Source organism: Mobula hypostoma, chromosome 7 (assembly GCF_963921235.1).
Source record: "Mobula hypostoma chromosome 7, sMobHyp1.1, whole genome shotgun sequence".
NCBI classification, from domain to species: domain Eukaryota; kingdom Metazoa; phylum Chordata; class Chondrichthyes; order Myliobatiformes; family Myliobatidae; genus Mobula; species Mobula hypostoma.
The window spans coordinates 80,024,328-80,040,424 of record NC_086103.1 but is presented as its reverse complement, the minus strand read 5'-3'; the positions used below and the strand labels follow the sequence as shown (position 1 = coordinate 80,040,424).

General features: G+C 41.8%; 1 protein-coding gene and 1 long non-coding RNA gene across 2 annotated transcripts; one reads left to right on the top strand and one right to left on the bottom strand.

Moving 5' to 3' along the window:
• Positions 1–433: 433 nt before the first annotated feature.
• Positions 434–4,174, bottom strand: LOC134348967 (alpha-2Db adrenergic receptor-like). Its single transcript, XM_063052779.1, has one exon. The coding sequence runs from the start codon at positions 3,921–3,923 to the stop codon at positions 2,670–2,672; it is 1,254 nt and encodes a 417-aa protein (XP_062908849.1). The 5' UTR covers positions 3,924–4,174; the 3' UTR covers positions 434–2,669.
• Positions 4,175–5,513: 1,339 nt separating this feature from the next.
• Positions 5,514–15,749, top strand: LOC134348968 (uncharacterized). Its single transcript, XR_010018542.1, has 3 exons — positions 5,514–5,871; positions 6,085–6,241; positions 14,976–15,749. It is a non-coding gene; the product is annotated as an uncharacterized LOC134348968 (long non-coding RNA).
• The last annotated feature ends 348 nt before the right edge of the window (positions 15,750–16,097 follow it).

The window sequence follows — 16,097 nt, the reverse complement described above, 5'->3', positions numbered from 1 at the left end:
GCCCCTCTTTCATACACTTCAAAAGCCAGGACTATCTGCATCTGATGTCTCAGAGGAACTGTCGCAATCTTAAAATGACTTGCAACTTATGTAAGAGGAACTAAATTTACCCTCTTAATAAAGCTTAATCCCCTTTGAGGATGATAATTGCAAAATATATTTTATTTTTGGAGGATTAACTGGATTTGTGTCATACTGTTTCTAAACTCCAGGAGTGTTTTTAGTATTCTGCATCATATTTATGATCATTCTGTGCACAAAAGTGAACTGAAATGTTTAAACTGGTAGTTATGTGTACATGAACTACACAGTGCTTAATCCCACTTTAACATTTCTTTAAACTTGTTGTTCCTTCTGTTGTTTCCTAACTTCCTCTTCAATGAATCAGCTTTATTGATTTCAGACCTTCCTCATTACACATTCCTACCAGTCTCGGAGTAACAATATTTCACCTTAATTCATTTTGAATTTATTTTGGATATTTATGTAGCCGAATACTTTATTTTGGTTTTACAAATGAGTTCCTTGAGAAAGAGTGTGTGGAAGGAATTGTCCTGTTTTTAGTGGAAGTGTGTAGTACTGTGGGGAGATTTACTGAATTGACAGTTTTGTTCTCTTCAGATTAGAACCTTTTATTGCAAATGGAAGGTGAAACATCAATATGCACAGTATTGTATTCAATGAGATTCAAAGCACTGATATACTAGAGCTCAGGAGAAAAGTAAGTTATTGTAGTCATCAAAGCTAAGTTATCATGTTCATCAAATGGTTCCCTTGCAAGGCTGCAGATGGTAAAACTGATTCTGAAGAAGCTATGATAATTAGCAGTTCATGACAACTTAAAGTTAAGGAATAAGCAAAAATGAAAATCTATAAAAGCTGAAGATTATACTACTTTCAATGACAATATTGTGATTTTTTAATCAAGTTATGATATAAGGATTTTTCACCCTTTTACTCCAGAAAGCAGGTTCTTATTTGGGACATTGTTAACAGCAATCACAGTTTATTTATAAATTCTGCTGTAATTGCAGTATAACTTGGATATAATTAATTCACTTTGCTATAGTGCAGATATTTTTGTGTTCCCTAGACAGATGTGATGTTATGACTCTATCTTTCTTAACGTTATTAGATTGCATTATACCTACAAAGAGAATCGAATAAATCCCCATATGAATATGTTTATAGGGCCTGTACCCCGATGAGATTGAGTGTGTGGAATTGTGGTCTAATAAGAATCAGTAAGCTCCATACCCCAGAGTCATCGAGTGGAATAGGAACCTAATGAGACTCAGTGTGTGCAAATCTACCTCTACCCCACTGTTAGTTTCACTTATAACGCAGATGTTAAAAGTTATTCCCCAAAACGTGTTCACATTGAGGTTCACATTGTCGTAAGAAAGTGAATGGTAATCGGACTTGTAACTACTGCAGGACCGTTTGCAATTTAGAAACTTGCTCTGCGATGGTATTGCATTTGTATGAAATAATCATTTTTTAAAAGTCTTTAACCCGAGATCTCAAAGCGTAAAAAAGACAATATTAAAATATCTGGACAATATTGTACAAGATAGTAATTGGTGTGGTGATTTCTGTTTATCCTAAAATTTTAAACAAAAAAATGATTTTTTTTATTGCGTGTCCCTTGTAAATGACTTCAGAGACCAATTACACACAATTTTTAAAAAAACATACACATTGATTCCATTCGACGAATTGAGTTTTATCTGTTTTATAAGGGGCATGACTGAGCCTAAAACCCTGTAAATCCATTTCATCGCAAATGCCGATTCCGAGCAGTCTGGTTCATTCCGGTTCTACACTTTCCTCGAATATCCGGCAAGAATAAACATCACGTTGAGAGAACTTGTTTATCCGGAATTAAATGGCATTTCACTGTATAATGCGTGAATGAACCTCAAATGCCATCTAAAGGTGTCATATTGCTTGCTCTCCATTCAAGTACACATCTAATGATACAACGTGTAATGATGAGAGGCATTGATTGTGTGGATAGTCAGAAGCTTCTTCCCAGGGCTGAAATGGCTAGCACGAGAGGTCACAGTTTTAAGGTGCTTGGAAGTAGGTACAGCGGAGATGTCAGCGGTAAGTTTTTTTACTCAGAGAGTGGTGAGTGTGTGGAATGGGCTGCCGGCGATGGTGGTGGAGGCGGATATGATAGGGTCTTTTAAGAGACTCCTGGATAGGTACATGGAGCTTAGAAAAACAGAGGGCTACGGGTAACCCGAGGTAATTTCTAAAGTAACTACATGTTCGGCACAGCATTGTGGGCCGAAGGGCCTGTATTGTGCTGTAGGTTTTCTATATTTTCTATGTTTTAACCCCAATCTCCAAATGTTACTACCACATTGAGTAAGGTGCCTCCGGCCGTTTCCATGACATCTGCCCAACCTTAACCAGTTTATTTTATAAATAAATCGCGCAATAAGTCTTTAATGTTAGCTTTTCTATTAGACAATTTTAAATAATGCCTCTATTTTGCCGTCTTTCTCAGAAGAAAGAAAATCCAATGGAGATTTTCAGAACAGATTTATCTTTTAGTGACGTTTATTTTCTTTTTGCATTAACTTTAGACTCTTAAATATAGGCAGCAACATATTACAACAGCCGCATACATTAAAACAAGACTTCCAATTTACATACAGTTACAAAGCACGCTTGTTCATTTTAAAAAGTATTTTCTTGAAGGCCTTCCTGAAGTCCCTGTTGAAGATTGTGTAGATGATTGGGTTCAGAGCACTGTTGCAGTAACCGATCCAGAAGAAAAAGTTGAAGAGGGGGTCGGGGATGGAGCATTTCTCTCCACATATCGCCACCAGGCTGTAAGTGAAGAAAAATGGAAACCAACAAACCACAAAGACTCCCATCACCACGGCCAGCACGAAGGTGAAGCGCTTTTCCCGCAGCTGGGCGATTTTGCTTTTGGTTAGGGTTGAGACGTGCGCTTTTCTCTGCTCGAAAAGCTGCGAGGCTTGGTTGTTGCTCCAAGACAAACGGTTTTGCTGCGCCGCGGGGCAGTGACCGGGAGGTTGTAGTTTCTTTTGGTTGAACCCCCGGGAGTTTTTTGCCTTGCTTTCTGAGGAGAAGCTCTCCTCCAGGTCGATGTCCTCCAGCTCCTTCTGCCTCTGGTTGCTACAGGAACTCTGGCTGCTGGGGCTCTCCGGGTCAGATTTCCCTTTGGCTGCGAAACTAGCCTCAGTTTGGGAAGACACCGTGTCCACTCCGTTCTTGGCCACCGACACCACGGACGTCCTCTGCTTAGCCACCCTGTAGATTCTGAAGTAGACCAAAATCATGATAACACACGGAGCAAAGAAAGACACTATGGAAGATGAGAGGATGTACCAGGTATCATCATTGAGTTCACAGCATCCCAGCTTGCTACGATGAGTGTCCATTTTAACCAAAGGCGGGAAAGAGATGATTGCTGATATTAGCCACACAATGCCAATCATGCACTTAATTCGTTTGGGTGTCCTCTTTAGATTATATTCGACTGCTCGGGTCACTGACCAGTATCTGTCCAAACTGATTGCACACAGGTGGACAATGGACGAGGTGCAGAAGAGCACATCAAGAGCCAGATAGATCCCGCACCAAACGCTCCCGAAATACCAATAGCCCATCACTTCTTTGGCCAGGGAGAATGGGATAACTAGGGCGGCCACCAGGATATCAGCCGAGGCAAGTGAGACCAAGAACAGGTTCTGAGCTGGCCGCAGGGACCTGCTGGTGAAAACGGCCACCACCACCAGGGTGTTGCCTACGATGGTGAGGAAGATGATGAAGGTGACCACCAAACTGACCAGGGCGGTGGCCACTGGGGTGTAATGAAAGGCCGAATTGGTTCCATTTGCCCCTACGGATCGGTTCTGGTTAGGCTGGTCGCAGTGCTCCATCGCGATCACATTCTCAGCCCCGAACTTGCAGGCTTGCCGCTTGACCAAAGTGCACTCGGGACTCGCCGATCAACCCTTATAATTTAGGACCATCTCTTTAGTCGCTTCCACACTTGCAGTCTCAGCTCGAGCGAGAATGATCATCGATGCTCCTTCCGAGCCAACGCGGCTGAAGCAAGCAATTCCGAACTGTGTCTCTGAGAACTTGTACTTGGCGTTGGGAGCGCGACCTGCGCTGCGCGCCAAGAACACCAGGGCGAACTCTCTTAAGTGTATTCCCCTCAACCTTTACAAAGCTCCCAGACACTGACGTCGACCAGCCGCCCAGCCAATCAGCGTTCGAGTTCTGTAAAACACTGGGCTGTCGCAATTCTTCAACACAAAGTGTAATCAGAGGGCGAGTTCGCCGGGGCAAGTGTCTTCAGATTCCGGCTCACACCCGAAGTTCAGCCGGACAGTGAGAGATGCCTGGTATTATATCACGAAGTCCTCCCACCCCCCAGCTTTGTTTTGTCTTGCTTGTAGAAAATCTATACCGCAAACATTTGGCACCACTTTAATTGCTCAAGGGCCAACGCCCACTCTTCTTCTGGACCCCGACTTTAATTCGGAATAGTCGGCATGCCGAAAGCTTGGTCTGCGATTTGAAGCCTGGGACGGGAAATGGGTGTGACGCTGCGGTAAATCCGCTGCAGTCCGTGAAGTAGATTAGGGCTCCTTTAATTTACTAAATATCTTGCAGCTCATGCAATATTTAAAAGTGGACATTGCATTTGAACTGTTACTCTCGCGAAAGGAAGTGCGAAGTCTCTCCGTGATATATCTATTAAAAATGACAGTGTGGGAAAAGGAAAGAGACCAGCTCTGATACAAAGCAAAACGCGGCAAGATTAATTCATCTCGCTCGGGCGGGAGCTTTGGTTAAAGACTCAGTACATTGACATTCCCTTATACATATATTAAGTGTTTGTGTTTCTGACCCATTTCCTTAGATTATCTGAAATGATCCTTGGAACAAGAAAGGTTGCACTTTCCATGATATCTAAAAAAAAGACAGTGCTGCTCTATACAAAAGTCTTTCTTTAGATCAAACTCCAGGCGGATGCACCATTGAATGCACGATTTCCTCGGCAGCCGATTCTGTTCAAATACATCTGGAAAATGTATTTGGTAACAATTTGTACGCCATCGCAAGGGAAGGATATAACAACTGGAATTCTGACAGTGGCTTTCGTCCAGTCAGTAATCTAATGCATCTCAAATAGGGAATTATCCAAGAACACAAACCGAACATGCCTGTTTTGTTTAGGGCTGGAAGAGAGAATGGAAAGAGACACATTTTAATGGGGGATAAAGTAGAGGGAGCGCAGGGTTCAGTTCCGTTGAATGAGATGAAGATTGGCGTTGGAAATAGGGATAGGATCTGGGACCAAGAGTTCCAGAGGCTGGATGCAGGTGAAGGTGACCCAATAGGCTTTGTAAGCTCAAAGCAGCATGGATTCTGAACTCCGTGAATTTGGCGTTTCGGCATTAGCGGCGATAACTAAATATAGGAATGAGATTTATTATCAGTGAAATGATGTGAAATACTCACGATGGAGAGAGACGCTCAGGACCTGTCGCGCAGCACGGGACGGCGGTGATGGAGGTTTGGGACAAACGGAAGTCGAAGCGTGGGAGAATAGAGGGGTCCTGGGAGAAGCTAAGGCTCGTCTGCAGAGCGGGACGGTGCTAGATAAAACAGTGCATTAGCTTGGATGTTACTAAGCTGAACTTAGACACATAGCGGTCCGCAGGCTGAAAGCGGAGACCGGCGGACGCACGGGACGGCGTTTTCCAGTGCAGTTAAAAATGGCACTTTGTGCTTCTGGGAAGCACCGTTCGTGCAAGTGATAAATGATACCCAAAAATAGGCTGCGACTTAAAATAGCGGTCGGATAGGAAGGGGGTAAGTGAGTAAAGCTCGGTCTCAGTATATACAACTGTGAAACTATAAGAAAAATAAAACATTGACCACAAGTGTTAATGCTGGGAAACTCAGCAGTTCTGTTAACTGTAAGTTGTTTCACTTTGTAAAAAACGATATTTCGGACTGAGCAGCCGTGTGAAGGAAGGTTGGAGCTGATAGTGGATCAATTGCTGTGTCCTGTTTCCCCAACAGTGAAATGTCCAGATCCCTGCTCACACCCTGCAGTACAGTACCCATCAATGGGCTATCTGCCTACAGAGAGGCTTGTTGAATGAATTCTACGATGCATGACTTCGAGACCCCCGAAGGTTTAAGCTCACAGCGTCTCTCCGTCGGAGACCTTGCCGTGGTAAGTTGCCTCTTGTCCCGTTCGGTCTGGTGATGAACGCCGCTACCGGATATTCCCTGACCTCGAACCTGCAAACCTTAGTACCATTAAATCGATAGGTCGCCACCTGTTCAACCCTGCAGGTCCGGGGTCGGTGCAGAACTTGTGTGGTTTTCTACGATTTCAGTTCCCAAAGTTATAAGGCCATAGACCTTAAGACAGAGGAGCAGAAGTAGGCCATTCGGCTCATCGAGTCTTCTCCGCAATTTCAACAGGGCTGATCCATTTCCTTCTCAAACCCATTCTCCCGCCTTCTCCCCGTAATCTTCCACGCACTGACTAGTCAAGAACCTAACGTTCTCCGCCTTAAACATTCCTAATGATTTGGCCTCCAAAACCGACTGTGGTAACGAATTCCACAGATTCACCACCCTCTGGCTAAAGAAGTTCATCCTCACCTCCGTTCTAAGTGGACGCCCTAATTCTGAGACTGTGCTCTCTGGTCCCAGACTCCTCCACCATAGGAAACATCCTGTACACATTGGATAGGTTTCAATAAGATCCCTCCTCACTCTTCCATTGCCCTTTCATTCCCAGAATCATTCTCGTGAACCTCCTCTCAACCTTCTGCAAAGTCAGCACATCATTTCTTCAGTAAGGGGCTCACAGTACACCAAGTAAGGTCTTACCAGTGCCTTGTAATGCCTCAGCATTACATCCTTGCTTTTATATACTGGTCATCTCGAAATGAATACTAACATTGCATTTGCCTTCTTCAGCACCGTTTCAATTTGCAAATTAACCTGTAGTGAATCCTGCACGAGGTCTCCTAAGTCTCTTTGCACCTGGAACTTCTGAATTTTCTCCTAATTTTGAAAATACTCTATACTTTCCTTTCCTGCCAAAGTGCATGATCATACACATCCTGACAATGTATTCTATTTGCCAATTATTTGCCCATCCTCCCCATCTCCCCGTCCTCCTGTAGCCTCCTTGCTTCCTCAACACTATCTACCCCTCCACCTATCTTCATATCGTCTGCAAACTTAGCTGCAAAGCCATCAGTTATATTGGGCTCATGTCATCCCAAAGTCAAATAAATGCGCTTACTGGTTACTAAATTTATTTGAAATAAAAAGTCTCGAAAAAAAATCTTTGCAGGCTGATTCCTCAGCAAATACACACAAATAGATCCTTATTAAGATTTACTTTATAAATGCTACTCCAAATTACACCTTGTTATACTTTTTAAATTTCCTTATCCAATGCAGGTTTAAGATCGCATTACCTTACTCCCTTTGGCCACGCACCTCTCATTTACATTCTCAGTTCTTGGTACTTCGGAAGCATCAGATTCAGCCAACATATCCAATCGTATATGCAGCTAACTACCCAGATTCATGCCTTCTCTCCTACATGGACAAGGACGCAAAACACCTGGTCCAGGATTCGATGCAGAAGTTTCACATCTTATTTCCCCCTGTGGGTTGCTCACCCACAGTAAAGAGTCCTTTAATGTGTTTACAACACCACTTGTTAATTGATAGCATCTTTTAGTTTAGTATGTTCAGCCATCACTAGAGATCATGTAAGGGACATGGCTTTCTGTGAGTATTACCTAATAAGGTTATTGAACAATTAAAATTTCCATTATCAACATGGCTTTTGTTTGAAAGATTATAAATGGAGCCAGCAGTAATCAAGTCTAAGTCAAATTTATTGCCCTGTGAATATTTACCTACCGAATATGCTGAGGTGCAATGAAAACCTTGCAGTGGTGACACAGGCACATAGCATCATATAATCAGCATTCACAAGCGGAACTTAAATTACATAAATACACATTTTTACGGGCAAGGACACAATTATTATAAAGTGATCAAAGTAATCGTGGTATTGCTAAGCTAAGAGTTGTGCTGGATGGCTCAAGAACTGAACGGTTGAAAGGAAGTAGCTGTTCTTGAACCTGATAGTATGAGCCTTTGGGCTTCTGTACCTCCTGCCCAATGCATTATCCCAATGGTGGGCATATCTGATGATGGAACAATTATATGGCATTATAAATGGAACAATTATTGAATTATCAGTTCATTGTCACATTACTCTTTATTGAGGATGTAACTAGTAGAGTGGATAGGGGAGAACCAGTGGATGTGGTATATTTGGATTTTCAAAAGGCTTTTGACAAGGTCCCACACAGGAGATTAGTGTGCAAACTTAAAGCACACGGTATTGGGGGTAAGGTATTGGTGTGGGTGGAGAATTGGTTAGCAGACAGGAAGCAAAGATTGGGAATAAACGGGACCTTTTCAGAATGGCAGGCGGTGACTAGTGGGGTACCGCAAGGCTCAGTGCTGGGACCTCAGTCGTTTACAATATATATTGTAGACTTAGTTGAGGGAATTAAATGCAGCATCTCCAAGTTTGCGGATGACACGAAGCTGGATGGCAGTGTTAACTGTGAGGAGGATGCTAAGAGGATGCAGGGTGACTTGGATAGGTTAGGTGAGTGGGCAAATTCATAGTAGATACAATTTAATATGGATAAATGTGGGGTTATCCACTTTGGTGGCAAGAACAGGGAAAAAGATTATTATCTGAATGGTGGCCGATTAGGAAAAGGGGAGGTGCAACGAGACCTGGGTGTCATTGTACACCAGTCATTGAAAGTGGGCACGCAGGTACAGCAGGCGGTGAAAAAGGCAAATGGTATGCTGGCATTCATAGCAAGAGGGTTCGAGTACAGGAGCAGGGAGGTACTACTGCAGTTGTACAAGGCCTTGGTGAGACCACACCTAGAGTATTGTGTGCAGTTTTGGTCCCCTAATCTGAGGAAAGACATTCTTGCCATAGAGGAGTACAAAGAAGGTTCACCAGATTGATTCCTGGGATGGCAGGACTTTCATATGATGAAAGACTGGATCGACTAGGCTTATAATGTCTGGAATTTAGAAGATTGAGGGGGGATCTGATTGAAACGTACAAAATTCTAAAGGGATTGGACAGGCTAGATGCAGGAAGATTGTTCCCGATGTTGGGGAAGTCCAGAACGAGGGGTCACAGTTTGAGGATAAAGGGGAAGCCTGTTAGGACCGAGATGAGGAAAAACTTCTTCACACAGAGAGTGGTGAATCTGTGGAATTCTCTGCCACAGGAAACAGTTGAGGCCAGTTCATTGGCTATATTTAAGAGGGAATTGGATAAGGCCCTTGTGGCTAAAGGGATCGGGGGTATGGAGAGTAGGCAGGTATAGGGTTCTGAGTTGGATGATCAGCCATGATCATACTGAATGGCGGTGCAGGCTCGAAGGGCCGAATGGCCTACTCCTGCACCTATTTTCTATGTTTCTATGTTTACTCCATTCCCTCACTTGAACTCCAGAAAATATTTATGTGCAGTCTTTAGCAATCTAACAATTTATGCTCATGTGTAAAAAATTCCTACTCTGGGTTTCAAAAGGCAAGCAGGACGTCTGGGGACTTCCTGCTAAGTTTGAGAGCATGGAAGAAGTTACTTGTCCTCAGTAATGCCAGATTTTTAAAAAGAATCAAACGGGGTCTGTCGGGACTTTCTGCAGATTTTGAGATCAATTGAGGTATTGGGCAATTGACAAGTGCTGATACAAAGATGTTACACTTAAGTGGAGGGGTCATTGTTGGAGTGAACACAGTTAGAGGTGGGCAACTGAGGCATCAATGATTTTGGCAAGAAAAGGTGGAGGCCAAGGTGCAGAGGCCATTTTGGAGTTCCACTTTGTGAGTAAATCTCCATAGGAGACTGAGGTCTGGTTGCTCTGGAGTTTATGGTCTGATGTTTTGGCTTGTGAGGCTTTAAGAAAGAAGCACAGATAAGCAGTGAGTAAGAACAGGTAAGTTTACATATAGAAGTTAACTAAAAAGATATTACAACTAATTTAATGAAGTAGAGATGTAGGATAGAGTGCAGTGTTATAACTAAATGAGGTGAGAGTTGGTGAGCCCTTTGTGGTTATGAGTGGCCACATCTGCAGCAAGTGTTGGCTGTTTAAGGAATTAATCTTCAAAGTTCATAACCTGGAATCTGAGCTTCAAGCACTGTGAAGCATCAGGGAGAATTACCTGGACACTGTTTCAGAAGACAGTCATACACATTGAATTAACTTTTCCAAAATAAGTCAGTGAAGCAGATAGGAGGGTCCAAGAGGTAGTGCTGGAGGAGTCTTGGGCCTTATGCTTGCTGAAAAGGTCTGAGATTGCTGCCTATGAAGATGAGAGTATGCTGTAGGAAGGATGAGTAAACAAACTGTGGCACTGTGTTTCAGTTAGAAATTCAAGAGCACAGGGAGAAGAGAAACGTGGTTGTAATTGGGGATAGTATAGTCAGGGGATAGACACAATTCTCTGTCACAAGAATTGAGAATTCTGAAGACTGTGTTTTCTGCCTGGGGCCCAGTTCAGGACAATTTCTCTGAACTGTGGAGGAATTTGGAGCAGGAGGCATAAGATGGTCCATGCAGATACCAACAATGTAGGAAAATAAGAAAACAGGGTGTGCTGAGGGAACTTGATCAGCCAGGCCCTAAGTTAAAATGCAGAACTAAAAAGGTAATAATCGCTCAATTGTTGCCTGAGACTGATGCAAATTGGCATAAGCTTAATGAGATTGGAGAGCTAAATATGTGGGTCAAAGTGGGAGAAGCGGATTTCAAAATTCAAAAAGTTCGAAGTAAAATTTATAATCAGAGTACATGAGTGTCACCACATACAACCCTGAGGTTCTTTTTTCTGTGGGTATACTTAGCAAATCTATAGAACAGTAACTGTAAACAGGATCAATGAACAACAAACTGTGCAAATGCAGATATAAATAAATAGCAATAAATAACAAGAGTATGAAATAACAAGATAAATAGTTCTTAAAGTGATAACACTGATTGTAGGAACACCAGAAATAAAATGAGTGTAGTTATCAACTTTTGTTTAAGAGCCTGATGGTTGAGGGGTAGTAACTGTTCTTGAACCTGGTGGTGCGAGTCCTGAGGCTCTTGTACTTCTACCTGATGGCTGTAGTGAGAAAAGAGCATGGACTGTGTGGTGAAGATGTTTGGATCTCTGGTGATGGATGCTGCTTTTCTATGCCAATTTTTCATGTAGATGCGCTTAATAGTTGGGAGGGTTTTACCTGTGATGTGCTGAGCCAAATCCACTCCCTTTTGTCTGATTGTTCACTCAAAGGCATTGGTCTTGTGCAATGAACAAGATTTGATTAGGGAACTTAAGGTAAAGGAACACTTAGGATGAAGTGATATTAATATGATAGAATTCTTCCCGCAGTTTGAGAGGAAGAAGCTAAAATCAGATGTATTGCTATCACGGTTGAGTAAAGAGGCATGAGAAAGGAGCTGGCCAACATTAATTGAAAGGGGACTTTAGCAGGGTTGATGTTAGAGCAGCATTGGCTGGAGTCTCTGGAGGTAATTCAGAAGGGTCAGGATCAGTTCAGCCCAAAGCAGAAGAAACATTCAAAAGGGAGGATGAGGTAACTGTGGCTAATAAGCGAATTCAGAGACAGCATTAAAGAAAAAGAGAGGGCATATAATATAGCAAAACTTAGTGACAAGCTACAGAATTAGGACATTTTTGAAAACAAACAGAAGGCAACTAAAAAAGTTATATGGAGAGTAAATATAAAATACGAAGGTGAGCCAGCCAATAATAGAAAAAAAATCAAAGGATTTTTCAGAAATATATAAAACAAGAGAGGCAAGAGTAGATATCAGACTACTGGATTATAACTCTGGAGAGGTAGTAATGAGAAACAAAGCAATAGTGGACAAACTGAATAAATATTTTGTGTCAGTCTTCACTGTGGAGGACACCAGCAGTTTACCAGAAATTCAAGAGTCAGGAAGCAGAAGTGAACGTAGTCATTACTACAAAGAAAAAGATGCTTGTGAAACGGATAAGTCTGAAGGTAAATAGGTCAGCTGGAACAGATGGAGTACACGCTAGGGTTCTGAAAGAATGTAGCAGAGAAGGCATTAGTACTAATCTCTCAAAAGTAACTAGGCTCTGGAATGGTTCCAGAGGACTAGAAAATCACAAATGTCACCATACATTAAGAAAGGATGGACAAAAAAGACAGGAATTTGTTAGCCAGTTAGCCTGACTTCAGTGATTGGCAAAATCTTAGAGTCCATTATTGAGGATGAGGTTTTGAGGCACATAGAAGCACCTGATAAAATAGGACAAAGTCAGCATGGTCTCCTTAAGGGAAAGTCTTGTCTTTCAAATCTGTTGAAATTCTTTGAAGAAATAACAGGCAGGATAAGTAAAGGACAGTCAGTAGAAGTTAATCATTTGAATTTTCAGAAGGCCTTTGACAAGCTGCCATACATGAAGCTGCTAAACAAGATAAGAGCCCCTGACATTGCAGGAAAGACGTTGACATGGATAGAAGATTGGCTGAGGGTGAAGAGTAGGAATAACCTTTCCTGGTTGGCTGCAGGTGACTAGTGATGCTCTGTGCGGATCAGCTTTGAGCCCTCTACTTTTCATGTTATATGTTAATAATCTGGATAAGGGTACTGATGGCTCTGTGGCCACGTTTGCAGATGATAAAATCATAGGTGGAGGGGAAGTAAGTTTTGAGGAAGTAGGGAGTCTGCAAAAGGACTTGAACAGATTAGGAGAATGGCAAAGAAGTGCAGAAAAGTGTAGGTCATGTACTTTGGTAGAAGAAATAAAGGTGTGGAGTATTTTCTAAACAGAGAGAAAAATTAGAAATCAGAAATGCAAAGAGACTTGGAGGTTCAAGTGCGAGATCCCCTAAAGGGAAATGTGCAGAATGAGCTGGTGATAAAGAAGGCAAATGCACTGTTGGCATTCATTTTGAGAGGACTAGAGTAGAAAGCAAAGATGTAATGCTGTGGCTTTATGAAGCATTAATCAGACCACATCTAGAGTTTTGTAAGCTGCTTTGGGCCTCATATCGAAGAGAGAATATCCTCATATTAGAGAGGGTCCAGAGCAGATTACAAGAATGTTCCTGTGAATGAAAAGATTAATATATGAGGAGCATTGATAGCTCTGAGTCTGTACTCACTGGAATTTAGAAGAATGAAGATCCTGTTGAAACCTACCAAATACTGAAATGCACAGATACAGTGGATGTCGAGAGGATGTTTCCCTAAATGGGGGAATCTAAGCCCAGAGGGCAACAACCTAAGAATAAAAGGATGTCCCTTTAGCACAGATGAGGAGAAATTTCTGTGGAATTCATTGCTACAGATGGCAGAAGAGTGGGATTGAGAAGGGAAATAAATTAGCTATGATCGAATGGCAGAGTAGATTCAATGAGCTAAAGAGCCTAATACTACTCCTATGTCATGTGGTCATGGCGGATGAAATCTATTTACAGAAATCCTTTTATATCTTCTATTATATATGTTTTAATTTTCAGAATTCTTAATTTGTTCCAGTATTTGATAAAAATATTTACGTGTGTAAGGTTTTGTAATCTCTTTAAAACTTTAACTCTGCCAACATTGTGCATTATTTCCTCTTCATGAGAGTGGCATCTACATAGAGCAAACCAAGAAGCATCCATTTCAGATACTACTTTGAAAATACAGTGCATCATAATTATTATTCCCATATTCACCTCCTGATAGATTTTTTAATAAGAAGAGAATTGCATTGATGTTATCCCAAAGGATTACTCAAAGTGACGTTCAATGAAATAATTTCTGAAGACCAACCGCTGTTGCCATGGTGACAAATAAAGCAATTATTTTTTTTCTCTCTTAGCAGACATCTACCACTAAATAAATGATGATACAATCAAGTTATGATGGTACTAACTGAGGGAGGAATGTTGTACAAGACACCAGGAAGCATTTGCTGTTGAAAGTATTGCTAGAAATAACCAGTTCACTGTCCCTGTGGAGTAGAAGTAGAGGACACTGTCCTTTACATTTTGTGCCAAGATCTGTGCCAAGATTTCAATCTGGCAACTCAAACTGGCTAATCATTAATATATACTTACCCCACCAGAACTCTAACCTTGTGGCCCAGAAATTCCCTCATTCCACTGTTTACATTAAACCCAGCACTAACCGTCAGTCATTGACAAGTGTACAGGGGATTTTGGACGTGGAGCTTGAACATGAGCTGTCAACCTGCCTCTGCTATAGCTTTTGACTATGTGTGTGATAAACAGCAAAAACAGTTCTAAATCCCACAGCCACTAGATCGGGTCAAACTCCGCTGGTTCAGAAAGGTTGTTTGCAAGTAAATAGCTATAAGGATGATGAGATTACAAGAATATCTCTATCCTCAGTGATGGCAGAGACCGGAAATGAGTGCAGAAAACAAGTTGATGTGTTTGCCTCCATGTTTAGTGAAAAGTGCCACCGAGATGACTCTTGAGATCTTCAGCAAAACAAGTCATCCAATGGCTAATTTAATGCACTATGTGTGATGTTAAGAGCACTGGATAAATGAAAGGCTCTGGGAGCAGACCCTATGACAGTAGTGGTAGCCATGTCCTCTGCAATTAACTGCACTTCAGACACGTTGTTCTCGAGTTGCTGCAGTTCAAGCAGCTTCCTCAAAGTGTTATCCTGACCATAAAAAGCTAAGTAAATCAAATCTAGCCACTGACCACCTTGTCATTCTCCTTTCAATGATCAACAAGGTACAGAAGAGTGTTGCTGTTACAAGCTGTTCTTTTTACCAATAACTTGCTCACTAATGCCCAATTTGGGTTTTGGCAGATCCAGCTGGTTCCAGACTTCAGTACAGCTGTTGTCCAAACATGGACAGGAGAATGGAGTTCCAGAGGCAATACGAAAGCTACCCCCTTAGCACCAAGGCAGCACTTGATCGAGTGTGGCATCAAGAAACCCTGTCAAAACTGAAGTCAATGGGCATCAACAGGAAATCTCTCCAATGATTGGAGTCAGAAAGGAAAATGCCCAATGGTAACAAAGTGTTCTTTGACTCTCAACGAAGCCTTTTTTCCTGAATAATCCTCTATATCCATTGACCTAGTACAGTCTTGAACCATGACCTATTCATATCGAACAGGCAAAAAGCCGTGAGCTCACTCACACAGCAGGTAGAGGTGCAGCCACATAACCCAAAGAATTGTGTTTGACATTGACCTTCAGCGCTATCTGTGAGAAGTTTGCAGGTCCTCTATGAGTGCATGAATTCCCCCGGTTGCTCCAGTGGAGGTAAGGGGCAGGAGAGTTGAAGTGAGTTTAACGGAATGCAAGGAGAAAATATGGGATTAGTGTAGAATTCGTGCAAATGAACATTTGATTGTCGGCATTGGAAACTATGGGCTGAATAATCTATGCTATAAATCATTACCAAGAGACAGTGGAAATCAAACAGCAATATGTTTTTGGACAGAAGCTAATCCGATCATTAGAATTGTAATAAGATTCTAATTGACCATTGGAAAATGAGGCAAAGGGCTGTAGAAGGTAATTTCAACAATCTGGGACCTGGCAGAAACAGATGGGGTGGAAGAATTCAGCACTTTGTTACGTGGCAGGGTACAATGGATGAAATGTAAGAAATCATTACAAAGTTGACTTCTGCAAGTTTTAATCTTATACTCTTCAACTGGAAATGGTTTTAAGCCCACTATTCTTCATTCTGTTGCAAGAATGTACTTTGTCTCAAAGACTAATCTGGCACATTTTGTATAATTTATCATAAGAGTGAATTTCTTCTATGTGTGTAATATTTATGTAAGTAACAAATTAAATGTCAATTCATTGAATATGAAACGTAAATATTTTTGAAAATGTTTTTAAAATGTTTCAAACACCCAAGTGGCTCATTAAAGAATTAGGGGAGGGTCAATGGCAAAAGTAACTAAGACT

Coding starts and splice junctions, on each gene's coding strand:
- LOC134348967 (XM_063052779.1), bottom strand. CDS start 3,923: ATGGAGCACTGCGACCAGCCTAACCAGAACCGATCCGTAGGGGCAAAT.